The sequence below is a fragment of the Tamandua tetradactyla genome, chromosome 14 (genome assembly GCF_023851605.1).
Source record: "Tamandua tetradactyla isolate mTamTet1 chromosome 14, mTamTet1.pri, whole genome shotgun sequence".
Classification (NCBI taxonomy): Eukaryota; Metazoa; Chordata; class Mammalia; order Pilosa; family Myrmecophagidae; genus Tamandua; species Tamandua tetradactyla.
The window spans coordinates 25038563-25060193 of record NC_135340.1 but is presented as its reverse complement, the minus strand read 5'-3'; the positions used below and the strand labels follow the sequence as shown (position 1 = coordinate 25060193).

The 21631-nt window shown below is 38.3% G+C and overlaps 1 protein-coding gene across 3 annotated transcripts in view; it reads right to left on the bottom strand.

Moving 5' to 3' along the window:
- Positions 1-367: 367 nt before the first annotated feature.
- Positions 368-21631, bottom strand: part of PRKD1 (protein kinase D1) — a 358242-nt gene continuing 336978 nt past the window's right edge. For 2 of the 3 annotated variants that reach the window (XM_077127044.1, XM_077127045.1), the window contains 5 exons: positions 20074-20235; positions 19379-19477; positions 18202-18469; positions 2153-2238; positions 368-1341 (listed from right to left, as the gene is read on the bottom strand). In XM_077127044.1, the coding sequence (XP_076983159.1) occupies positions 1123-1341; positions 2153-2238; positions 18202-18469; positions 19379-19477; positions 20074-20235 (834 nt within the window). In that variant the 3' untranslated portion in view covers positions 368-1122. Of the gene's footprint in view, positions 1342-2152; positions 2239-13129; positions 17577-18201; positions 18470-19378; positions 19478-20073; positions 20236-21631 lie in introns of those variants that run through there. The other variant, XM_077127046.1, reaches the window with a different exon arrangement.

Below are 21631 nucleotides of genomic sequence, written 5' to 3'. Positions count from 1 at the left end.
TGTTTAGATAATACGCAAAGAAACTAGACTTATTCTAAAAAAAGGCCTAGTGTCCACTGATCACATCAGGAAGACACACTGAGATAGCTATTGGCAATAATCTTACTTTAACCTCCAGATATCCTGTTTGGCTTTTGGTCATTTTCCCTTTGAAAGTCTTCTTTTCTCTTTGCAAACTACAAGGCATGCAAGACACTTTGAAACAGAGCACAATTTGAAACAGACTTTTTCAACTTCAGAGTTGATAAGGCCAAATTCTAGATCAGGAGGCTTTTTTCTGCTCCATGAGCAGAAATTTCTCCTTAGTGGGCTGCAAACAACAGAATGGACTTCAAATGAAAAGAATTCATAGTCAGATGGAGACGTATTTTGACAAGAATATTTATTTGTTATTGAAAAATACAGAAAGACGAGAGGTTGCTTAGCTGCTGATTTTACATAGTACAGCAGACTATTGTAAGAAAGGGGGAAATGCATCTGTTATAAACGGCAGTTTACACTTCTAAGGCATTTAGACTTAAGAGCAGTAGGCCTGCATGCCTATGTGCATTTACTGAGGCACGCCAGGCAGGCAAAAAATTTGAAATTATTTGGTAAAACTCTTTCATGCATCTGTGTCTCAAGATTGTATACCCTTTCTCTCCCAAACAGTATTTTATTTCTTTTCCACATGAGATTTGGAATTGTTCATAGAACATTGGTAATAATCTACTCTTCAAGAGTTTGCTTTCAATACCAACAACAGAAATGGGACACACAGAACAGAGCTATTTCACAGGCAGATTCTCTCTCTTTACCCAAATGAGGCTCCAGGAAGAAAAACACTGATTTGCAAAGGCACAGTGGAGACAGGTTTAATGCATTAAATAGAACATGAATCCTTCACAATAACAAGTTTGGTGTTTCAGGGAACTTTTGTTAATACAACACAGTTGGTCACACGAAATACAAATGCTTCTGTTGATTTGTCTTGGCATCTTAGATACATCAACAGTGCTAACAGTTTAACAGCTTTGTTCTCATCTGACAGAAAATAATGGCAGTTCTGCAAGGCAAATGTTAAACCTGACCGTATGTATTTATTAATTCCACAGTGTTTTGACAGATTATAGGGGACGGAACTCAGAGGATGCTGACACGCTCACTGAGGGCTCTCATCTCAGTTTCCTCAGTCTCGGGACTGTCACTGTGGCTGGCACGCAGAGTGCTCAGGTGGGTCGGGTACTCCAGCCCCTGCTCGCCTGCATACTGCTCCCACCTCGAGTCATCGCTCTCGTGGGTGATGTAGCGTTCCCCGATTTTGCATTCGAGCTCCCGCAAGTCTAACCAGGTCTGATAGTCCTGTGAAAGAAATTGCAAAGTATTACCTTAGACATCATTAAAACTCAATGTGCTGTGTTGTATGTTGTCAGTTCCCACCATCTCGGAGTGACCCTTCCTCCTTCCACTCTAACAGAGCAGCATCTTTCATCAGCTTGCCCTGAGATGACAGCACCAGCACTGCAGCCATCCTATGTGCCTACGTTTTGCAAATACATATAAACATATGGTACCATGAGCCCAAGTGTGGGCAAATAATGCTCAAAGCCAAGCAATTAGGAATGTTGGTGTTCCTGTGAACTTTGATGCCTAAAATAACCCTTCAGTATTTCAGGGTAATATAAGTACCGCTTTACTAAACTTTAATTCACTGTGAAAGCAACACATATTTAAGAGAACACAAGCACACGCATATACTTCCTATTTGCCATGTGTCTGCTCCAAGACTAGAAGGCTAGGATTTAAAAACATAGCTTGCAAATGAGTACACTGCATAACCAGATGGGCATTGATTTGGACATTTTATCAGGATTACACATACAGATGCTCTAAAATCTGGTCCTCTCTGAGTTCTGTTATGACCCTTTTTTTCTTTGGTTTTATTGGGGTGTGTTTTTTCCTCTCCTGTCAAATTTTTCTGATAGGGAGAGAGAGATTTAGGAAAACTAAGTTGTTATTAAATCCTAAGAAGTTGCATGCATTTTGGCAAACAAATCAATAATAGAATCATTTAAGAAAATATGATGAGAATATTTTTCACACATAATATCAAAATCCTAGAGATATTTTGAAGCTCATCCAACAGTGAAAATACTCAATGATTGATTTTTACCTGTAGCCAAGGATGACTCAAGGTCTTGTCCACACTATAGCGCTTTCTCATTTTTACTTGCAGCAAATTATTGATAAGATCAATGGCTGAAAAAAAATTAATTATTGGTAAAAAGAAATAACTCTGTAACGTATACATAATTCATTTACAGTTTATGTCACATCTACCATTACATACATTTAAATGCAACACTGTAGTAATAGGCACTAGAACTTGAAGAAAATTTCTTTTGAGAATTCTAAAACCATGGCCTTCATTTTATCTTTGGATCCTCAGAAATGAAATTAGAAATAATTGTGGAGGAAGGAATATTCAAATCTTTGACATGAATTTCTCTTGGCCTAGTCTTTAATACCTTTTTTTTTAGTGTAGGAATTTTGTTTAAATATATTTCACTTAAATATGCTTGCATTTACAGCAGGATAAAACTAATAATCAAAAGGAAGCATTTAATAATTTTATTATAAAATGTGTTAGATGTTGAGTATATCATAGGCTTCATAATTTCAAAACTGAGAGATATCTGGACACTATATTTACAAGGAAAAAATAAAGCTTGCCTTGGACCATATCTCATGATGAACTTGGAGCCTTAAAACTAATGGTTCAATAGGTAAATACTATGGTTTCTTAAAATTTTACGTTGATTTTGCTTTTAAAAATAATCAGTGTATAGGAATTATATCAGTCTTCATTGTTTTCCTAGTGGGGAGAAAGGCAAGAATTGTCTCCCGAGAACTGCATAAGAATTAAGAAGCACAGTTCACTGAGCCTAGTACCTGCCTCGGATGGGGCTCCTAGCAGTGAAATTTGGGAGCGATTCATTCAGTCATCTAGGACATGGGCTCCCGTTGTACTATACCTCTATCAAGGCATGCCCGGGTTTGTTCTCTTAAAAGTTGGTCTCCCATAGTAGATTGGGAGCTCCTTGAAGGCAGAGACCATGTCGTAATTGTTATGAATTTGCAGTGCCTGCTGGCCTATGATGAACATTCATGAAATATCTATTAAATGAACAGACAGTTAAAGATCATCTATCCAGGATTTGGTGAACAAAGTTATATTTTATCAGGTAGAACCTTGCTCAGAATAATCAGAGTGCAAAATCTTAGTAATTCTTGTGCTTCCTCATGCAGCATGCCTGTTCACCTGCCATTTGGTTCCCTTCTCTGGACTCTGGCCCCTTAAGCTCTCTGAGATGACTAATATCACACACAGTAATGCACATGCAAATGAACTGAGGGGCCAGACTCATGTTCAGTCCTCATTTTCAATGCCCTGTCCAATGGTGCCCAGCATTTGGTTGATCTTATGGCCTCAGGACCATGCCTGCCTGGCAAAGATTGCGGATCTTTCCAAGACAGTATGAATGGCTCTCAAGTTGGTTTCTGGATTCTTTTGGCACTCCAATAATCCAAATTCTCATTTGTAGCTTATTATTTATTAAATGTATCTCCTTACATTTCCTACTCAGTCTTATAATAACTTCCCATATTTCCTTTTTTCTTACTATTTTCTTCCTAAACAAGAGCTTAGAAAATTCTGCCCAAGTAATTGGAACAGTCACATCTCACCAGAGGGTTCATTTCCACTCTTAAACTATCCTGTCAGTACATCTCCTGAGAGGTTGCTTTATCTAACAAAAATGCTAATCAAAAGGTGGCTGATATGAATAAAGAAGTACTTATAAAGTCCCCTTAGGGGAATTGGGAGAAAGGGGGAAAGATTCAACTACTGATCTGGAGAATTTCTGATACTCTCACAAGCAGTGGGGACAACCAAATCAATAGGCCGAGCCCCTGATCTTGGGGTTCGCCCCTGTGAAACTTATTCCTGCAAAGGAAAGGCTAAGCTTACTTAAAATTAGGCCTAAGAGTACCCCCAGAGAACTACTTTTGTTGCTCAGATGTGGTCTCTCTCTCCAAGCTGACACGATACAAGTGACCCACTGCCTGCCCCCCACTATGTGGGACATGACTCCTAGGGGTGGAAATGTCCCTGGTGGGACAAAAACCCTGGGATGAGCTGGGGCCTGGCATCATAGGATTGAGAAAGCCTTCTTGATCAAAAGGGGGAAGAGAGAAGTGAGAAAAAATAAAATGTCAGTGGCTGAGGGATTGCAAACAGAGTCTGGAGGTTATCCTTACACATTATATAATATTCCTTTTTAGTTTATGGTGTATTGGAGTGGCTAAAGGGAAGTACCTGAAACTGTACAGCTCTGTTCCAGTACCCTTGTTTCTTGAAGATGATTGTATAATGATATAGCTTTTATAATGTGACTGTGTGATTGTGAAAACCTTGTGTCTGATGCTCCCTTTATCTAGGGTATGGACAAGATGAGTAAAAAAGTAAGGATTAAAAAATAAACAAACAATGGGGGAACAAAGTTTAAGATAAATCAGGTAGACGGAAATAATAGTGGTCAATGAGAGGGAGAGGTTAGGGGTATGGGATGTATGAGTTTTTTCTTTTTATTTCCTTTTCAATTTGAATTGATGCAAATGTTCTAAAAAATGATAATGGTGACAAATACACAACTATGTGATGATACTGTGAGTCATTAACTGTATACCATGTATGGAATGTTTGTATGCTAAGAATGTTTGTGTATGCATGCTGTTTTATCAATTTAAAAAAAGGTGACATAAAAAAATGAGAATTAACTCCCCAGCATCCCTAGCCACAATGCCTAAACAAAGTGGCTTTAACTCCAGTTTTTTGGTCTACATAAACCCGTACGGATCTGAAAATACAGACTGTCACATGAGTTGGAGGTGACCCAGCACAAAGGCAGCTTCATTCAATCAGAATGAATCAGAATCCTTCTTGTCATCTGGAATGAAAAGTAAGTTCCATAGTTTTAGGGTAATCCAGAATCGTATCTCTCTGATACTAATATCCCAAATATTTGTCTGCACTGAAGGGCTATAGAATCAAACACCCACGTATTTTTTGATTGGGGAAATTAAATGGAACAGCACATGCTCAAATGCCTTCTCTGACTACAGACTCTTGCCTTAGCTGAGATACCTGGGGAAAAACAGTACTTAGTACAATTTCAAATTCCATGCATGTGTTTCAAAAGAGAGCTTCTGAGAGTACAGTTCTCCAGTGAACTGTGTATTGGGCAGAGGCTTTAAAGCATCCATTCACATGATTTACTCACTGGTGAGTAAATGCACCTTCCATTCTTGCTGCTGTGAATCCACACAGCAAAAATGGTGGACAAGATGTGACAGGAGAGCTATGTGCTACTTTCAGCATGTCGCAGCATTACACTTCCCCCGACACGGCAGGGAATAAATACATGCCATTAATTCACTCATTCTGCTTTGAATTCTGTAATTAGGAAGGCAGGAATACAGAATCTCAACAAAAGGTCTGGTCTGTACCCCAATGGGACCTAGCAGTGAACCACTCTGCCTAATGGGCAGGGAAATACCACTAGAGGAGAAACTGCAAGTGTCTGAAGGGACTGGGACATGTGAAGATGAAAAAGCTGTTCTGCCGAGGCCAAGCCTTCAATCGATGCCTGACTGCAGCCACTGAGTGACCTGAAAAAGCACACCAAGGCGCCGACAAGGATCTCTAGGAGAAAACAGTTTAGGATATAAGGAGATTAGAGGACATGTGTGTATGTGTGCGTGTAAATGAAAACTATGAGTGTGCATGTGTTTATGCGAGTTTAGATTACACATACGCATGTGCACACACACACACATAACAGTTAGCTGTGTGGTGACCACATCCTTAAAAAAATATGACCCTTAATGGAAGGGATTCTAATGAGGTCATAGGACTACAATGGTCCCAGGATGGAGACAAGAAACTCAGGCTAACATTGAATAATTGTATGAATGGAAGGGAGTTCAGAGCAAAATTCAGAGTATCTGAAGACTTGATTTCAACCATCAAGTTATTCCACAGTAGTTCTTGTTCTCAGAAATAGTGACTTTCCAGCAAAAAGGAGAAATAATTATTAAATGTTGGGAACCTGGGATTACTGAAAATAAAAAACAGGTCCATCATTAGTGTTTGAGGGCTGCATTTTACTTCTCGCTGCTTCTGGAACTCTTAAAGGAGATCACATTTCTTTTGAAATCCAGCATTAACAGGACCATCCAAAGTGCCTTTCATTAAGTCTTTGTCTTTGTTTTTTTTAAAAAAAGAGATTCATAAATTGTTTTTTTTTTTTACAATGTTCTTTTTAGTAGCCATGTCTGAATTGTTACAATACCCATGTGATAAGAGTTCCTCACTTACATGCATCCATGCTGTTGGTAATGACTCAGGAGGGAAAAAAATAATAATAAAGTCCTAGTTCTGAAAAACTCCCCATCTAGTGGCAAAAGTAGAGCATACAGACACATACAGAGATCTATAATGACAAAAATGCACCATTTTGAATATTTGACCTTGAATTAATATCCTATTCAAACTACAAATGTTTTCTTCCACACTTCTGAAACCTAGTGACTAATGGTGGGAAATGATAATTTCACGTCAGTCCTTCTGCATGTTACTAGTGACAGGAATTATTTTCTCTTACATTGGATCCCAAAGTTGTCTTTTTATGACTAACCCTCATTAATCCTACTTACGTTCTTGATGCAATGGACAACTTGACCCTATTCTATATGCCAGTTCTCCAACTCTGTGGAAAGAGTGATAATCATGTCTCTTAGGCCTACTTTTTATGGTTCCATCAGTTGTCTTCCAGGCTCCCCCATGTTCCCATACACCCTTATTTTAATGTTCAAGCGTTCTTTCAGTATCCTTGTCAAAATGAGGTGCTCACTGTTGACCATAATTAATTGCCAGGTTTATATGTGCACACACAGATACCACTCATCTAGGACATCTGTCCTATCCTAGGATAGGAAGTTTTTCTTTTCTTTTTAAAATTTCACACTCATATTCTTATTTAACCATCATAATAAGCCTTTGAAAGTAGTTATCAATTTAACAGACATTCTACATAAAAGGAAAAATGGAAGCTTCAGAAGGTTATGGAACTTGGTCAAAGTCAGACAGCAACTAGGTAACAGGGCCGAGGCTGAAACCAGGGGAACCAGCTCTAAAGCCTCTTCCCTTAAATTCTGTGGCATATGACAGGCCCTATTGTACCAATGATTCATTATTAACTGATAAATATGCCAAGAATTGAGTTAAATTTTGCTTTTTCCCAGTCTAAACATTAAGTTCTTCTTAGTCATGTTTTCACCACTCTTTTATATATTTAAATGCAGGGCTTTACATTTGTAACTTATGTATATAACATATACTATGTATATGTATATTACACACATTATATATATGTAATCTTTGTGGCATTTTGGTGAACATTTTGGTATTCAAAGCCTATTCATTGTATGATTTGATCCCATATCATGGTAGCTAATCCCCCTCACTTCCTGGTGCCTCGGAAAGATTAAGCCTGAATGCTATGCATTATGCAAATTACTCAGAACCTGTTTTTCAGGACAAGCATCATCATAGAACTTGATGACCCTATCAGAAATCACCCTTCCAACTGCCATGCCTAATAATTCACTCTTAGACTAAGGCGGGTAGACCAGCAATGCTTCCTTCTGGGAGTACTCCCACTCAGCCCATATTTCACTGCCCTCTCCAAGAGCTATTGTGGGAGACTTCGTCAAATGCTTGGATATAGCCAAGACACACCCATCCTGGTATTACCTATTCCACCGATCTGGCAATCCTATTTAAAAAGAAAATGTGATTATCTGGAATACTTTATTCTGAGTAAACTAATATCACTTAAAATTTACTTTTAGTCATTTCCTTCTAAAAATCAGGATGTGTTTTCTAAGTGTCTGGTCAGCCATCTATTCCACATCCATTTTAGAATTTTGCTTCTTGTTGAATGATTACAGAATCATCCTTTCCCCCATACAGGAGTCAGACAACCCCAGCATGTCTCAAGTATCCTGGTATCCTCCTCCTTCTCTCTCATTTTCTATGATTTATTAAAAATTACTCACAGTAGTGCTAAGAGCACATCTGCTAGCTTATTCAGTATGCAGTACATCCAGTTCTGAACATTTATTGCATTTTGTAGCTGCCAGTGAGTGCTCTCTTGTGATAAATCCATGCCCTACCCTAGTGCTTTCTCCCAGCATCTCCCAGTAGAGACCTCTATGTGACCACCACATTTAAAAGGAACCAAGCCAAGGAAAGGGGAAAGCCAGTAGCAAACGAGCAGGTGCAACTGGTAAAATTGGGGCAGCCACAGCAGTCCCAGCAGAGAACCAATGATCAGGAAAAACAGCTCAACAAACGAGGTCTAAACTGCAATTCTAAATCTTAAACCAAAACTCAGAATTCTGATCTAGAAGGAATGTGGTAGGGCATACCTGTGGTAGTGCATGGGGGAGAGAAAAACACAACATTGGGCCATTTTGTGCATTCCTCTCAAAGACAAAGCAGGGTAGAAAGAGACCATGATCTGGCTGGGAAGCAAGAAGGAAAGAAGGGGACTCCAGCAGAATGAAGAGGAGATGAATGGAGGCATACTGGCTGGCATGGTGGGAAGGGCTAGATAAATGCAGAAAAGTCCAACTAATCTGGAGCTCCATGAAAACCTGGAACTCATGAGGCTCTAGATTTCACAGGTATCTGGAGTCCCAGGAGGCATATGGAGGTCCATGAGAAAAGGGATATGTGGGGAGGTAGAAAATGCCTCGGAAATTCCTAATAATCTATACTTCCTACCACAGACACAGCAAAAACATTTTATCCCAGATACCAGACTCTATGGAGTGAGGCTTATTGCAGCATGGCTCTGGTATTTCAGCAGTTTTGGGAAATAAGCAGATATCCAGATGCCATCTTAAATGGCTTGGGATGAGTTATGGCCAAAGCAGGGCAGGAAATGCAAATCCTCTACTCTTTGGGTTATGCTTTTTGCCCCTTTATTCTCTCCCTGAAGGAAAGAGGGGCAAGGCAGGCTTTTGCTGGTTTCTGATTTTCTTTGCAGTAAATATGATACCAACTTTTCCAAAGAGCAGTATGATTATTTTCTGACTGTTCCTGTCCATTTATTCTGAGAGTTAGCTTTTCTAATATTCCAAGAGTTTTGTTCTCTTACTTATCCTTAAGTTCAACCCCCTCCTCCCATTTGTAAATAAATAGTCTTAAATACGAGTTCTCTGAACACCTTCTTGGACAGCCACTTCGGGGCAATGTTGGACGGCTTTCCTTTTTTCTTCTTATTGAATATTTAAAAATAAATGTATGATGTATGGCCCAATTTTTAAATTTTAAAGAATCCCTTATCACTCATGAGCACAGGGTTTTGTGTTTTCTAAAATGTCTCTAGATATGGGTTTAAACGAATGTTTTCTACAAATTAAAAGAAAAAATCTAATTTTTGAAGTCTAGTGTTTCTTTTTTCTTTTTTTGCTATAATACATTTTTCCTCCTAACTTCCCGTACAGCAACTTCTCTTATTGCCCCATCAGCTGGGAGATGAAAATGTCGGGGAAGTGAAAAGAAAATTTTATTAGACATTCTTTTTTAGCAGAACGGGGCTTCCAGCAGGTGTTAGTATAGTTGAGGCTCTGGGTAGTGTTTTTTTGCCAGGTGCAAAAGTACACCTGAACAAAGAAAAAATTAAATGGTATATTCAGGTACTAAAGGAATTGTTTTAATATGAAAAGAAACATCCCACAAATTCATTGTTATAGATTCCATTTCCTTCTGGTATCAAAATAAATATCGGGGATTTGATGGAAACCACATCACAGTCATTCTCCATTTCAAGGCAAATATCGTGAGTGCGAACAGAACGCCGGTCTTGTGTGCGTAAAGGGTACATTTGCATGTGCCACTGTTGTGGTTTAAATGAAGGGCATCGAAAGCTTGAAGAGAATCCTTCAAAAAGAATGGCATTGGGCGTATTTGAATGTTTAATAGGTCCTTCAGGTTATGTATCTCGGTTACTTTCCATTTCCCATCATTGGTTTTTCCCTTTTATTATTTCAGAACGTATCTGTCTCCCCACCACTCCCCACTAGATTATAGCTCCTTTATGATCACACAGATTGTGGTTTATTCATTTATGCACATTAAAAATGCTGGCTAAATAGCATTTGGTATAGTGAAAACATTAATTAGAAATTTAAATGGTCACCTTCTCAGCTCCAAGTTTGAATAGCCATAATGTGTGCATATGATTTGTACATTCTGGCAAAAAAAATATTTCTGGATGTTGGGCCATCACAACTCGACAAAATATAACAGATCTTAAGATAGTGCCTTCTATTAGAAATTCAGAAGGATGCTGGAAATGATCTGCAACACAGAGCGTGCTTATATTACACTGTTTATTTTACAGAAGGGAAATCACCTGTCAAGCCTCAGCACCGACCTCTTTTGTCCAGACACAGTATTTTTAAATTTTGATGGTTTGATCCTGTCTTCTCCCCACTCTCAAATCCTTTAGGTACACAGCTTCAGATTACAAACCAGACCAGAGCTGCCATTCCAGTGATGCAGCAGACTCCAATCCATCTCTGGGCTCCTTGCCTTCGAGGAAGTTTGTTCTTTTATTTTTTCCTTTGGATTCCGCCTCACTGCCTGTCGCAGTGTAGCACTCAGTACTTCTCCCTGGCTGGTTTCGTGCTGATGGTGAGCTGTGTGTTTATTTTAAAAATCGTTTACAGCCCTTCACATTCCAACTCTCAACCCAGCATGCCGTTGCCCAGCAACACGAAGCTGGACGCTCCTCTTGGTGGCTGAAACCAGCGGCTGCGGGCAGCAAACAAGGCCACTGGAAACCATCATCTCACTTGTCCGGGAGTCAATTACCCAACTCCAATGAAGTGCAAGATCTTTACAGACTCGAATCAGGGCTTTCCTTTTCTAGACCTTTCCTCCTTAGAAAGTTACTCTATCAATGGTTACTCTTGCATTATATTAAATTTCATTCCCTCCCCCCCAGTCTAGCTATACGATCTTTGAAAATCATGAACTGTTTAAACATAAGTATACAATAGCTTACAAAGTGATGCCTAAATGATTCCGAATTTAAAGGAGAAATCAAAACACTGATATCATTCCTATCATACTCAGTTGTATTTCTTTTCACTTCATATTAAAATCCTTTGGAGAGGTGGTTTTTGTTTCTTGGTTGGTTGGTTTACAAATACTTACACTCATCAAAGGGCCAAAGTGAAAATTTTTAAGGGCGGTATCTCCAAGTATCAGTATTTTTATAAGTGCCTCAGGTTTTTCTAATTTGTGCAGCTGAGCATGAGATCCACTGTGCTAGGCAGTGCCTCTCAGACTTTTAAATGCAAATGAATCATCCAGGGATCAAAATTCTGATTCTGTCTGGGGTGAAGCCTGATATTCTATCTTTTTAATGGCTCCCTGGTGATATCAACCACATTTTAAGTCGCAAACTGTTAAAGGATGTGAGACAACTGAAACTCATAATAACTAGTTTAGTACTGCCCAAAGGGTCCCTGAATAGATGGATATATACATAAAGAAAATATCTAAACATAGAGAAAGGTCCTCAGCCCTATCTGGTTCAGTATTCTGGAATGAGGACATAGATGGGTTTCAGAAGATGCTGAGAAAAAGAGAAAACAAGTTGGATTACAAATGAGTTCTAAAATAACTATGGGCTGGGACAAAGGGGCATGCAGATAAGATCACATTTAACAGGGACAAATGACACTGAGGTCCTCCACCACTGAATAAAAAAATTCTAAGTACAACATTGGAAAACTTGGCTTATCGACGTGAATGAGAAAGAATTCAGGCTTTTAAATCCACAGAAAACTCAATATGAGTTCACTTGTTGCCCCAAAGCCAGTGTAGTTTCATGTCATGCTAAAGGAAATGAGTTACCCACAATGAGGGAAGTAGTGGCTTCACTTTATTAACTTTATTTGAACTGGACTGTTTGAATCATGGGCCAGATCAATTCTGGGTTTTGATTGAAAAGGAACCTAGACACACAGGAATGAGAGTGCTTGGACTACAGTGAACAGGAGGGTGAAGGAAAAGTTGACTGCCCTGGAGAAGAGAGATCCATGGAGACATCATAGCTGCTTTCAAACCGGAGATGAACCTTGAATTGGAAAATGGCTTAGACTTGTTCTACCAGTGAATTTAAGTGCAGAATCATTTTTGCTCAGGATGTGAGCATCAAATGAAGAAGAAATGGGCTTCTTCATGAGGCAGTATATTTTCCATCACTGGGGCAATTCAATAATATTCTGGATAACTACTTAGTGGTTTGGTACTGTGGAGGGAATTCATGTGTCACATAGGAGTTAGGCTAGATCTGCAACACTTACATTTTGAAATAACAAGAAGTTATTATTGAGAAAGAAAAATGACAGAATATTTAACAAAAGTTAAATAACTTTGGTTATTCCGCTACTCTGACGTCTATCTTTACATCTGATATATATGTCAACTCAACTATGATATACATTTAGAAGTTTTATTTCACAATTGGGACATGTAGGAAACATTTCCATTTTGGGGGGCAAATAATTACCCAGTTTTGAGCACTTGCAAATGCCAATGTTCTTGCTAAAACTCCTTCTGAGAAGTTTCTTTCTAAAAATGATAATTTGTTAGAGAAAGTCTCAATAGGGACTATTTTATTTGCTCTAGAAACAATGGTCCCTTTACTAGTGATATATTTTTCAGATATGATCTCGTCTAGATTTTGAAATATCTATCTATATATATTTTAAAAACTCACTTAACTAGTAGATATTTTTGTAAATCCCTGAAGGTTTCTGGCTCATGATTTTCAAGTAGAGACTGTTTAAAAATTAAACTCCAGTGGAGGTTCTGAGTCACATAACCCACTTTAGTTTATCAGTCTTGACTGTATTTCCTGGCACCTAGTTAGCATTTTTAAGCAGGTCCCTGGCTAGTCCAGTCTGCGTGCAGCCCCTCTGCTGTTATGCCTGACAGTGGTGTTAATATGTTGACAAATCAATCTATTCATTAATATTCAGCAGGCTTGCTGGATCTGCAAGCCTCATAAACTGTTACAAACACAGTTTAATGATTAAAATGACAATTATCTTTCTTTTGTTTCTCAAACCATTGGATTTCTGGGTCTCATCTACCCGAGGCTTATTTTCAATGGGGTTATTTTTTGTTTTGAACAATATGTAGTGAAAGAGGGACCTACAGCTGGTTCCTTTTCATGGCAAAGTGCTACTTCCAAGTTAAGTGTTTAGTGTTCGGGAACACTGTTGGATTTTGAAAACATACCATGTGGTAATGGTGATAGGCTTTTATTTAGTTTTGCTTTGTGTTTCCACTGGCTGTAGTTTTCATCCCCGGTTTCTGGGGGAAAAAAAAACATGACTGTGACCAATTTTATTTGAATTTACCAAGTTATTTTTAAGAAACATTTAGATGTTCTGATTTTAGTGGGGCTTATTCTATGCCTTGTGATAGCATCTATATCACACTGTACATGAATGTCATCAGAGGTTTGAGAACAAATTGGAAGGATAAATTACAGTGTGCTTATCAGGGGAAAGAAGAGGTAGAAATAAGGCCACTGAGGATGTCGGCAAACCCAACTGGAAGAAATCTTTGTCACTGGTGTACCATCACAACATAATAATTAATATTTCACTGAAGACAAGCTTTAGGATTAATACGAGGACATTTCTGTTATTTTCCTTTTTATATACGGTACGTCAAGGCTTTCTGTCTAATCCTAATTTGTGCTGATACCAAGCGACCACGTGACGGAGGCTGAGCAGTAACAACACGGCAGGGGATCTGGGAATAGGAGCTTCCACAGACTTCACCTGTGAACACAGAAATTGATCTCCTGTCTGCAGGGGTTGAGGGCTTGTTGTGAGACAATTTCCCGAGACTGCCTCAGTGTTGATTACTGCCTGCTTGCCTCCCTAATCGCATATAAAGGAATATCCAAACTCAGAATGAAAAAAAAAAATAGTAATTTCTCTGGTGATTGTCATGATCTATTTCCAAGCTTCCCCCAATTTATCTTACTTTTCTAATTGAACGCATCAATTTGATGATGGAAATGTACTGTAACTCTAAGAAATGCTTTCCGGGCACTGCAGGTTTGTCATCATTTCCCTAATAAAATGACTTGTAAAAGGCAAATTATATCTCACTTCAAACATACAATCCATGTCATATGATTACTCGTGTTACCTTTCTTCTTACTCTAAGAATCAATTTTGTGGAAAACCAAAAGTTGAATAATCAAATCATATAGAGAAAATAATCATTTAAGATGTGTGTTATGATTTTGAACAGTTGAGAGAATGACGGAAAAGAGTTTTTGTTTGATTTTCACACTTGAGAATTCTCCCTTGTATGGGCATAGCTTTAGAGATTTAAAATGACATCTTCTTCATCTATTTAGTCACACTGCAATGACTGGAGTCATAGGGAAGGAAATGTAATCCTACATTTCTTCAGTCAATACTATTTATATATAAAATATCTATTATAGCTATTATTTGTTTGCTTAAACTTTTAGACCACATATGGGAGAATCAGGATTATACAAAAGATTATGCTCCATTTATTCCTGTTTCCTTCTTTTGCTTCATTTATTTTTTTTGTTCATTTTATTATTTTTTTAATGAAGGTATCATATGCACATGGTAAAAAAAAAATCTAATTCAATCAGTAGCAGGAACATAAAACAAAAGTAATGAACTCTCTTCCCTCATTATCAGGACCCTTATTAGAGTACCTCTTTTAACTATTTAAAAAGTTTATGATTATCTTTATACCTCCAAATAATAAACCAGTATCCTTTTATGCTTGATTCATTAACTTTATTCCAGTCCTATTCAAAGTGTGGCCTGCACATCGGGGTCAGTCTATGCACAGTTTGCTACTGGTCTATGATGGCATAAGTATAGAACATGGGATGAAGTTTAGAAACCTTTACAGCTATTTGACATTGTTTTGACATTTTTACTGCATTTTACAAAGTGTTGGTCCGTATGCTAGGAAATTAAAAAAATAATACAAAACTGGTCCTTTACCACAGAGAGTCTGAGAACCACTTTGAAAACTAATCATTGATTCTTTGCCATCAAGGATGAGGAATTGCATCATTTCAATTTTCTCTAGTGTCCTCATCCCTCTCCTCATTAATTTAGTTGTATTAAATTACTGTTCTGGTTACCTTTGTACTTTTAACAGTGCACACAATACCATAGGGGATACAAGTGTTAGCTAATATACCTGCAAAATTTATTCAAAAAGCATTAGCTCTTATGATTAAAAATACAACTAACAATATGTCTGAAGGACATTGGGGAAATATGCATAATATCGGTTTCCATGCAATCTCTAAAATGACAAAACACGCTTTTGGTTCCCCACCAGAGCATCTGCTTAGCTTAGTTCTGCTGCCCCCCTGCCAAAGCAAGGCAAATCCATGGCTCATCCCACCTGCCTCTGTAGATTCTTTCCCCATCCTTAATTTCACTCAGCTTTTGCAACTCTGCGATAGAGGCAGGAATCATTATCCTCTTTTACAAGATGAGGAATCAAAGCTCAAGAGAGTTAAGTGACAGCTAATTAGAATGGCAGATAGAACAAGAACCCAAACTGCTTGACTGCCGACTTGACTCCTGACTTCAGAATCATGGAGCCTCCTAGAGTTTAAAGTCCCTTGAGATGGAAAATGTACTAATACAGTTGTAATGTCCCTTTATCAGACACTAGCTTGCTTATGTATTTGTCAGATACAATGTGTTTCAAATATTTGGCACCAGCCCCTGTTTTAACTTCAGATGAGGGAATGATTTGTTCTCGGCTGGGCCAGTAACTGCCACCTCAGCTGATAAAGAACTTTTCTTTATATTCAAACATGACTTCTACTCATATACCAGCAGCTAGAAAACTCATCTGCCATCCAGAGTCTTGGTTAGCAACCAGTACAACTCCCTCTATCTCAAAGGCAAGGACGAGACAGACGGATAACAGTACGGAGGAGAGGAGCCAGCTGAGTTCTAAAGTGATACCTGAGCCATTCAGAAAAGCGAGAATTCATACTTTCCACCAAGCAGGTCTCTGTATCACTTGGTTTAATGTATGAAATTTTCAGTGCAGTGACATATCTATAATCAGTACAAACAACCTCGTCAATTAAAAATGCCTTCTGCAGTATCAGCATGCACAATTCTCTCTTTTGGAAATGCCATATCCCTTCCTTGTCATATTTTAGTGACTGGTCTAAATTTCATCTTCTCTGAATATGCTATTCTGACTAGTCTGGTCCAAAGTGATTCCTTCCCTCTGAACTTGGAGACCCTAATTTTATACCTAGCTAATAATTCAAAGAAATAAATGATAAATTTTCAAAATTCATATAACATATCTCCTGAACTAACTCTCAAGGCTCTTGAAGAACATGGTATGGTCTGTCCCCCACTTTTGTGCCACCAGTGGTGCTTATACATTGTGGCCGACCAAGAAGTGTTTCTTGATCCACTGGTAGCTAAGTCTCGAGTCTCTACCACCAGTGACAATTAAATGTCCACACTCCATAGCTATTCATTCCTGGTCTAAGTAGGTTATATCTATGTAGCACAGCCAACAGATTTCCACAATAGTCTATGATACCAGAGAGTGAGCATCATTTGCTTCTTTACTCCAAAAATATTTTTAAAATGTGAAGGCTATTTTCTTTATGATAGGAAAATGTGTCATTGGCTTCAGAGACATCCCATATTTTCATTTTGGTAGGAACATCAAGATGTTCTACTGGATTTCTAGGTAAGAGGTTTAACGTGTAAAAGTTAACTATATTTAGAGGTAAAGGTTTCCTAACAAGGGTATTGTCCAGAAGGCTATTTGATACTATAATCTCCTCTCTTCTGCCTCCCGGAAAAGAAAAAAAATATTACACTTGACTCATGGCCTTAATTTTAGTTATCCTAAATATTTAATAATTCTTTAAGTATACATGATAGTTCTTTTGTAGGTCAAGGATTCTTTTATGAGATATCCATCTATCTACGATTTACGACTAATTTAGAGGATGTTCAAGGTTGTTGCTAATGGTAACTCAAAGGCCTAAGAATGGGTAGCTCTTGCCATTTAATATCAACAGTAGTCTGAAAACTTAATTTACCTGAGGTAATTTATACACGCTCCATTCCTATTTCTGCACTGCCACATGCAAGGAAAGGTGCCAGACAAGAGACGTTTATCTATGAATGTATTAGCTTTTCAAAGCAGGGACAATCTGAGCGAACCGAGACACTGCCGTAAACTCGAAGAGAAGGAGCACAGAGTAGAGGTTAAAGGATGTAGGCTCAGATGATTTGGATGTAAATTCTGGCTCTCTGCTTACTCGCTGTGATTTTGACCATTGATGTCACCTTTTTTGCCTCAGTTTTCTCATCTGAAATATAGGTATAACAGTACATTTGATCTCATGGGTTTGTTGTAAGAATTAAGTAAAGCTTATCCAAGCAAAGCGTGCTCACTTCACCTACCAAGGAGCTCCTTTCTGAAGCACTGATGAGGCCATTTTCTCTGCCCTGACTGCATCTAACACTTTTTTTCCAACTATCTCCTTTTCTTTCCAGAGCTCAGAAGGTTTATTGAAAAGAAAAGAATGCTAAATAGTGCAACAGTGCCAAGATGAGCTATCCTAAAGCTGGGTATCAGAGTTACACATAAAATTATACATAAGGATGCTCTAATATGCTCATATTATCATCACAACAATGTATAAATATAAGTTCTAAGGAAATATACCAAAATATGACCCGTTAACAGTTTCTCTCTGGTAATTTCATTTACCTCTTAACATAGATTGTCCCTTTTCTCCTGTACTAAAAGTACATTTCACCAAAAGACATTTTCTCCATTTCTTCAACTTCTCAACCCATCTCAATCCAGCTGAGCCTCAACTCCATGGGCCACTTTACCTTGACTATTTATAAGATTCATAATTCACAAGTGACTCTGTAATAGAACTCTGAAGGATAAAACCATCACACGTTTTGAATGGGAGACGTTACCTTCTGGAGAGATCTCCTTCCAGGGGTTCGGGGGGTACATGAAGGCTGCGTTCTGGATTTGGTCGTGTATGTCTTCATCTTCATTAAACGGGAACGTGCCGCTCAGGCTCACATAGATGATGACGCCAACCGACCACATATCTAGAGAGCGATTGTAGCCCTTATTCCTTAGAACTTCAGGAGCCAGGTAGGCTGGGGTGCCCACCACGGACCTCCGGAAGGACTTCTCGCCAATGATGCGGGCAAAACCAAAATCACAGAGCTTCACCTGGTGACAACAACAGTGAGCACCAGCGGTCAGTTCACAGACTGCGCGTCCTGGCCCAGCTCTGCCGCAGCCAGCTGTGCTGCTTGCATGCCGAGTAATGCAGATTACTCGGCTATTTTCCTTTCTACATGCTTCAAGACAGTAGCATTGGTACTGATACAAAGAATATGCTTTTATTATTAAACAGATAATTCTAAACATATGAAAACAGGTGTACTCAGAAATGGGTATTGTTTCACCAAGCAGGAAAACATGACGTAAGTCAATGAAGCAAGGGCTTTCACTCAAAGGCTTATCCTAAGTAAAGGTTGAAGAGTACCCAGAGACACATTGTGCCACCCACAATAATCCTCAGAATTAACTCTGTGTTGGCACCTATGCAGGGACTTGAAGGAACTAGAGAGGCGAGGCAGGACAGCTGCCCTGGCCATGTCATTTCAGAATACACACTTCAATGGGGAGGGAGCTCTTGTTTGACACCCTCTGAGATGAGGAAAGGAAGAACATTTGCCCCAATCCCTGAAAGCAAAACTGAAGTTTAATGTATATTGCCCAACATGAGAGGGTTAGAGCAACAGATCTGGCACTTGTAAGTTGGTTTTTTTCCTTCACTCTTAGGTCAGTGCTTTAAATACCCATCTAGAGATGCCAATGCTTCAGGACCTGTGCAGGACAGAAGCTGCAAAGCAGAATAAGGTATTGCTGTGTATTATTAGCAAGCTGGCCTGAGAAGCCAGAGCATAAAGCAGCAGTCCCAAAAATGCAGTAAGGAAATGAATGGATGAAAACAAACCGATAAAACAAGAAACAAAAAGAGGTTTCAAGAAAAAAAGGGAGGTGACAGAATGCTGCATGGGAGCCAGTGATGCTGTCAGCTGGCTTTGTGCTGAGAGATGTTTTTATACTTGCCTGAGGGAAAGGATCGGCTGATGCCAGCAACACGTTTTCTGGTTTGAGGTCACAGTGAACAATATTTTTAAAGTGAAGATGTCGCAAAGCCACAAGTATCTATAAAGGAGAGAATTGCCCAAATCATTTTTATTTCAGTCTAGTTGTTTGTTTCAAAATGTTTTCTATTAGGACATAAATTAAAAGGGCAAATGAAAACCCACAATGAACAGCCAAAGCTTCTTTATATTCAAAACATGGTTTCTAAGAAAAACTCAATGGAAAAAAGTAGCATATTTATACAACATACAGTATATATCATATATCATATGGTAACCAAGTCAGGCACAGATAAAGGAATTTGATAATAGCTTATAGGGATGTCCATTCTTGAATATTTTCAAAGAACCAGGACTTTACCACTGTACATTTTAGAATTTTGTGAATAGCTTTCATAATAATAAATAATAAATAAATAATAAAATAAGCTTTAATAATACAGGACCCTGTATATATCTTACTAATCTGGTATGTTGGGCCTGGGTAACATAGACAGAAACCAGATAATACGATAAGTCACTGAAACCTCTTCTAGTGCAGTTCAAGCTTCAGAAGTAGGTACTAAACAACAAGGCTAGAAAACTGTAGTGAAACAGTGGTAACATTTGATATTAAATATTATCGTTTTTTTTTTCTATCTCTAATTGATTTCTTACCTGAGTAATTAAAAACTTCGTTATGTGCTCTGGCAACCTGCCCTTTTCACTCGACAAGATCATCTCCAGCATGTCTCCATGGAGCTTTTCCATAACAACAAACACTCTCTCGGGCGTCTCAAACATACACTCCAAATTTACGACACCAGGGTGGTGGAGGTTCTATTAAAGATAAATAAAACACTTGAAGAAAATGAGTTTTTTGATACTGTTTGGCAAGCTCACTGATTATACAAACCTGTTCAAGTCAAAGCTATGGAGAAACCCACACTCAAGATTTTTTTAACACCTCTAAATTCCACATGTGCTGCCTTATATTTTTGAAATTCTAATGTCTCCAAAAAATACATCTTTACTTTCTATGCATAATGGAATTATTTTTTCCATGCTAAAAATCCAAGTTCTAGCACAGTGAATTGTTAATTAGGTTTTAATTAGAATACCATACTGAGAAATATGCAATTTCTCAGGAACATCTCCAATATTAAGTGTGCTATTCTAAATAAGCATAAGAGGTCGTATCTATGTAATTGCTAAATATTTACCATAGAAAACATAAAAGTAGTGCATCCCATGGTACTTTGGTCAAAATCTTTGCCTGGAAGAGCTCTGCTACTGGAAGCTGAAGAAGTTTGTTACTGAAGCTCTTACGCTAAGGGATGATCACCAGAAAAATAACAAAAAATAATCACTGAATTCCTGTTTGTCCAAAATCTCACGCTAGGTGTTACTCCTGCATGGTTCTCAAGCACCCAATAAATATTTCTACAATGAAATAATGGTTAGTGACCAGCAGGCTGCAGTTTGCTTGACATGTTAATTGTCACATATGTCAAATAAAAGTACTCTTAACATTAGAGAGTCCCTTGAAAAATGTTTTTTGGAGTCATCAACAAATCTTTTGATCATTTGCTCTTTTATTATTTTTTTTCTGTGCACACCTCCCAAACTTTTCAACATTTCCTAAATTATTTTATTTTCCACTACATTTCAATGACAAACCAAAAAAAAAAATTATCACAAACAAACAGCATAAAATAAAAAATAGAGACTAACTTAAATGCACGACTAGCCAAACAGAGAAAAAAATAAATAAATGCTTTATTTTTAGGAAAAAAAAAATCACAGTGAGGGATAAAATTGTATTTAAAATGAAAATTTTACAAATGACTTGAAACCTGAGATGGTTTGCTTTCCAGAAAGCTCACAGATGGACACTGGGTGGGGAGGAGCAGAAGGGGTGGGTAGTGGGTGAACCTAAATTGCTCCAGTTGTTCTGTATGCCACCCGTTTTGAAGGAGAACCTGGCATCGACTGAATACTGTGCCAGGCTACAGCTAGCAGCGGCTCCTAGGACAACAATCTGCCCCTCAGCATCCTTCCACTATTTTCACTATTTTGATCTGTGTCTCAGACATTCAATGGGTCTTAGTGATGGTGACTATGGTCATGGAATGGCAAGTTTATGAACAGGGTCCAAGCAGACGCCTGCACTGCTTCCCTATGGCCTTCCACCTCTATAGGCCCAAGACCATTGTTTAATGAAACTGTTGCACTG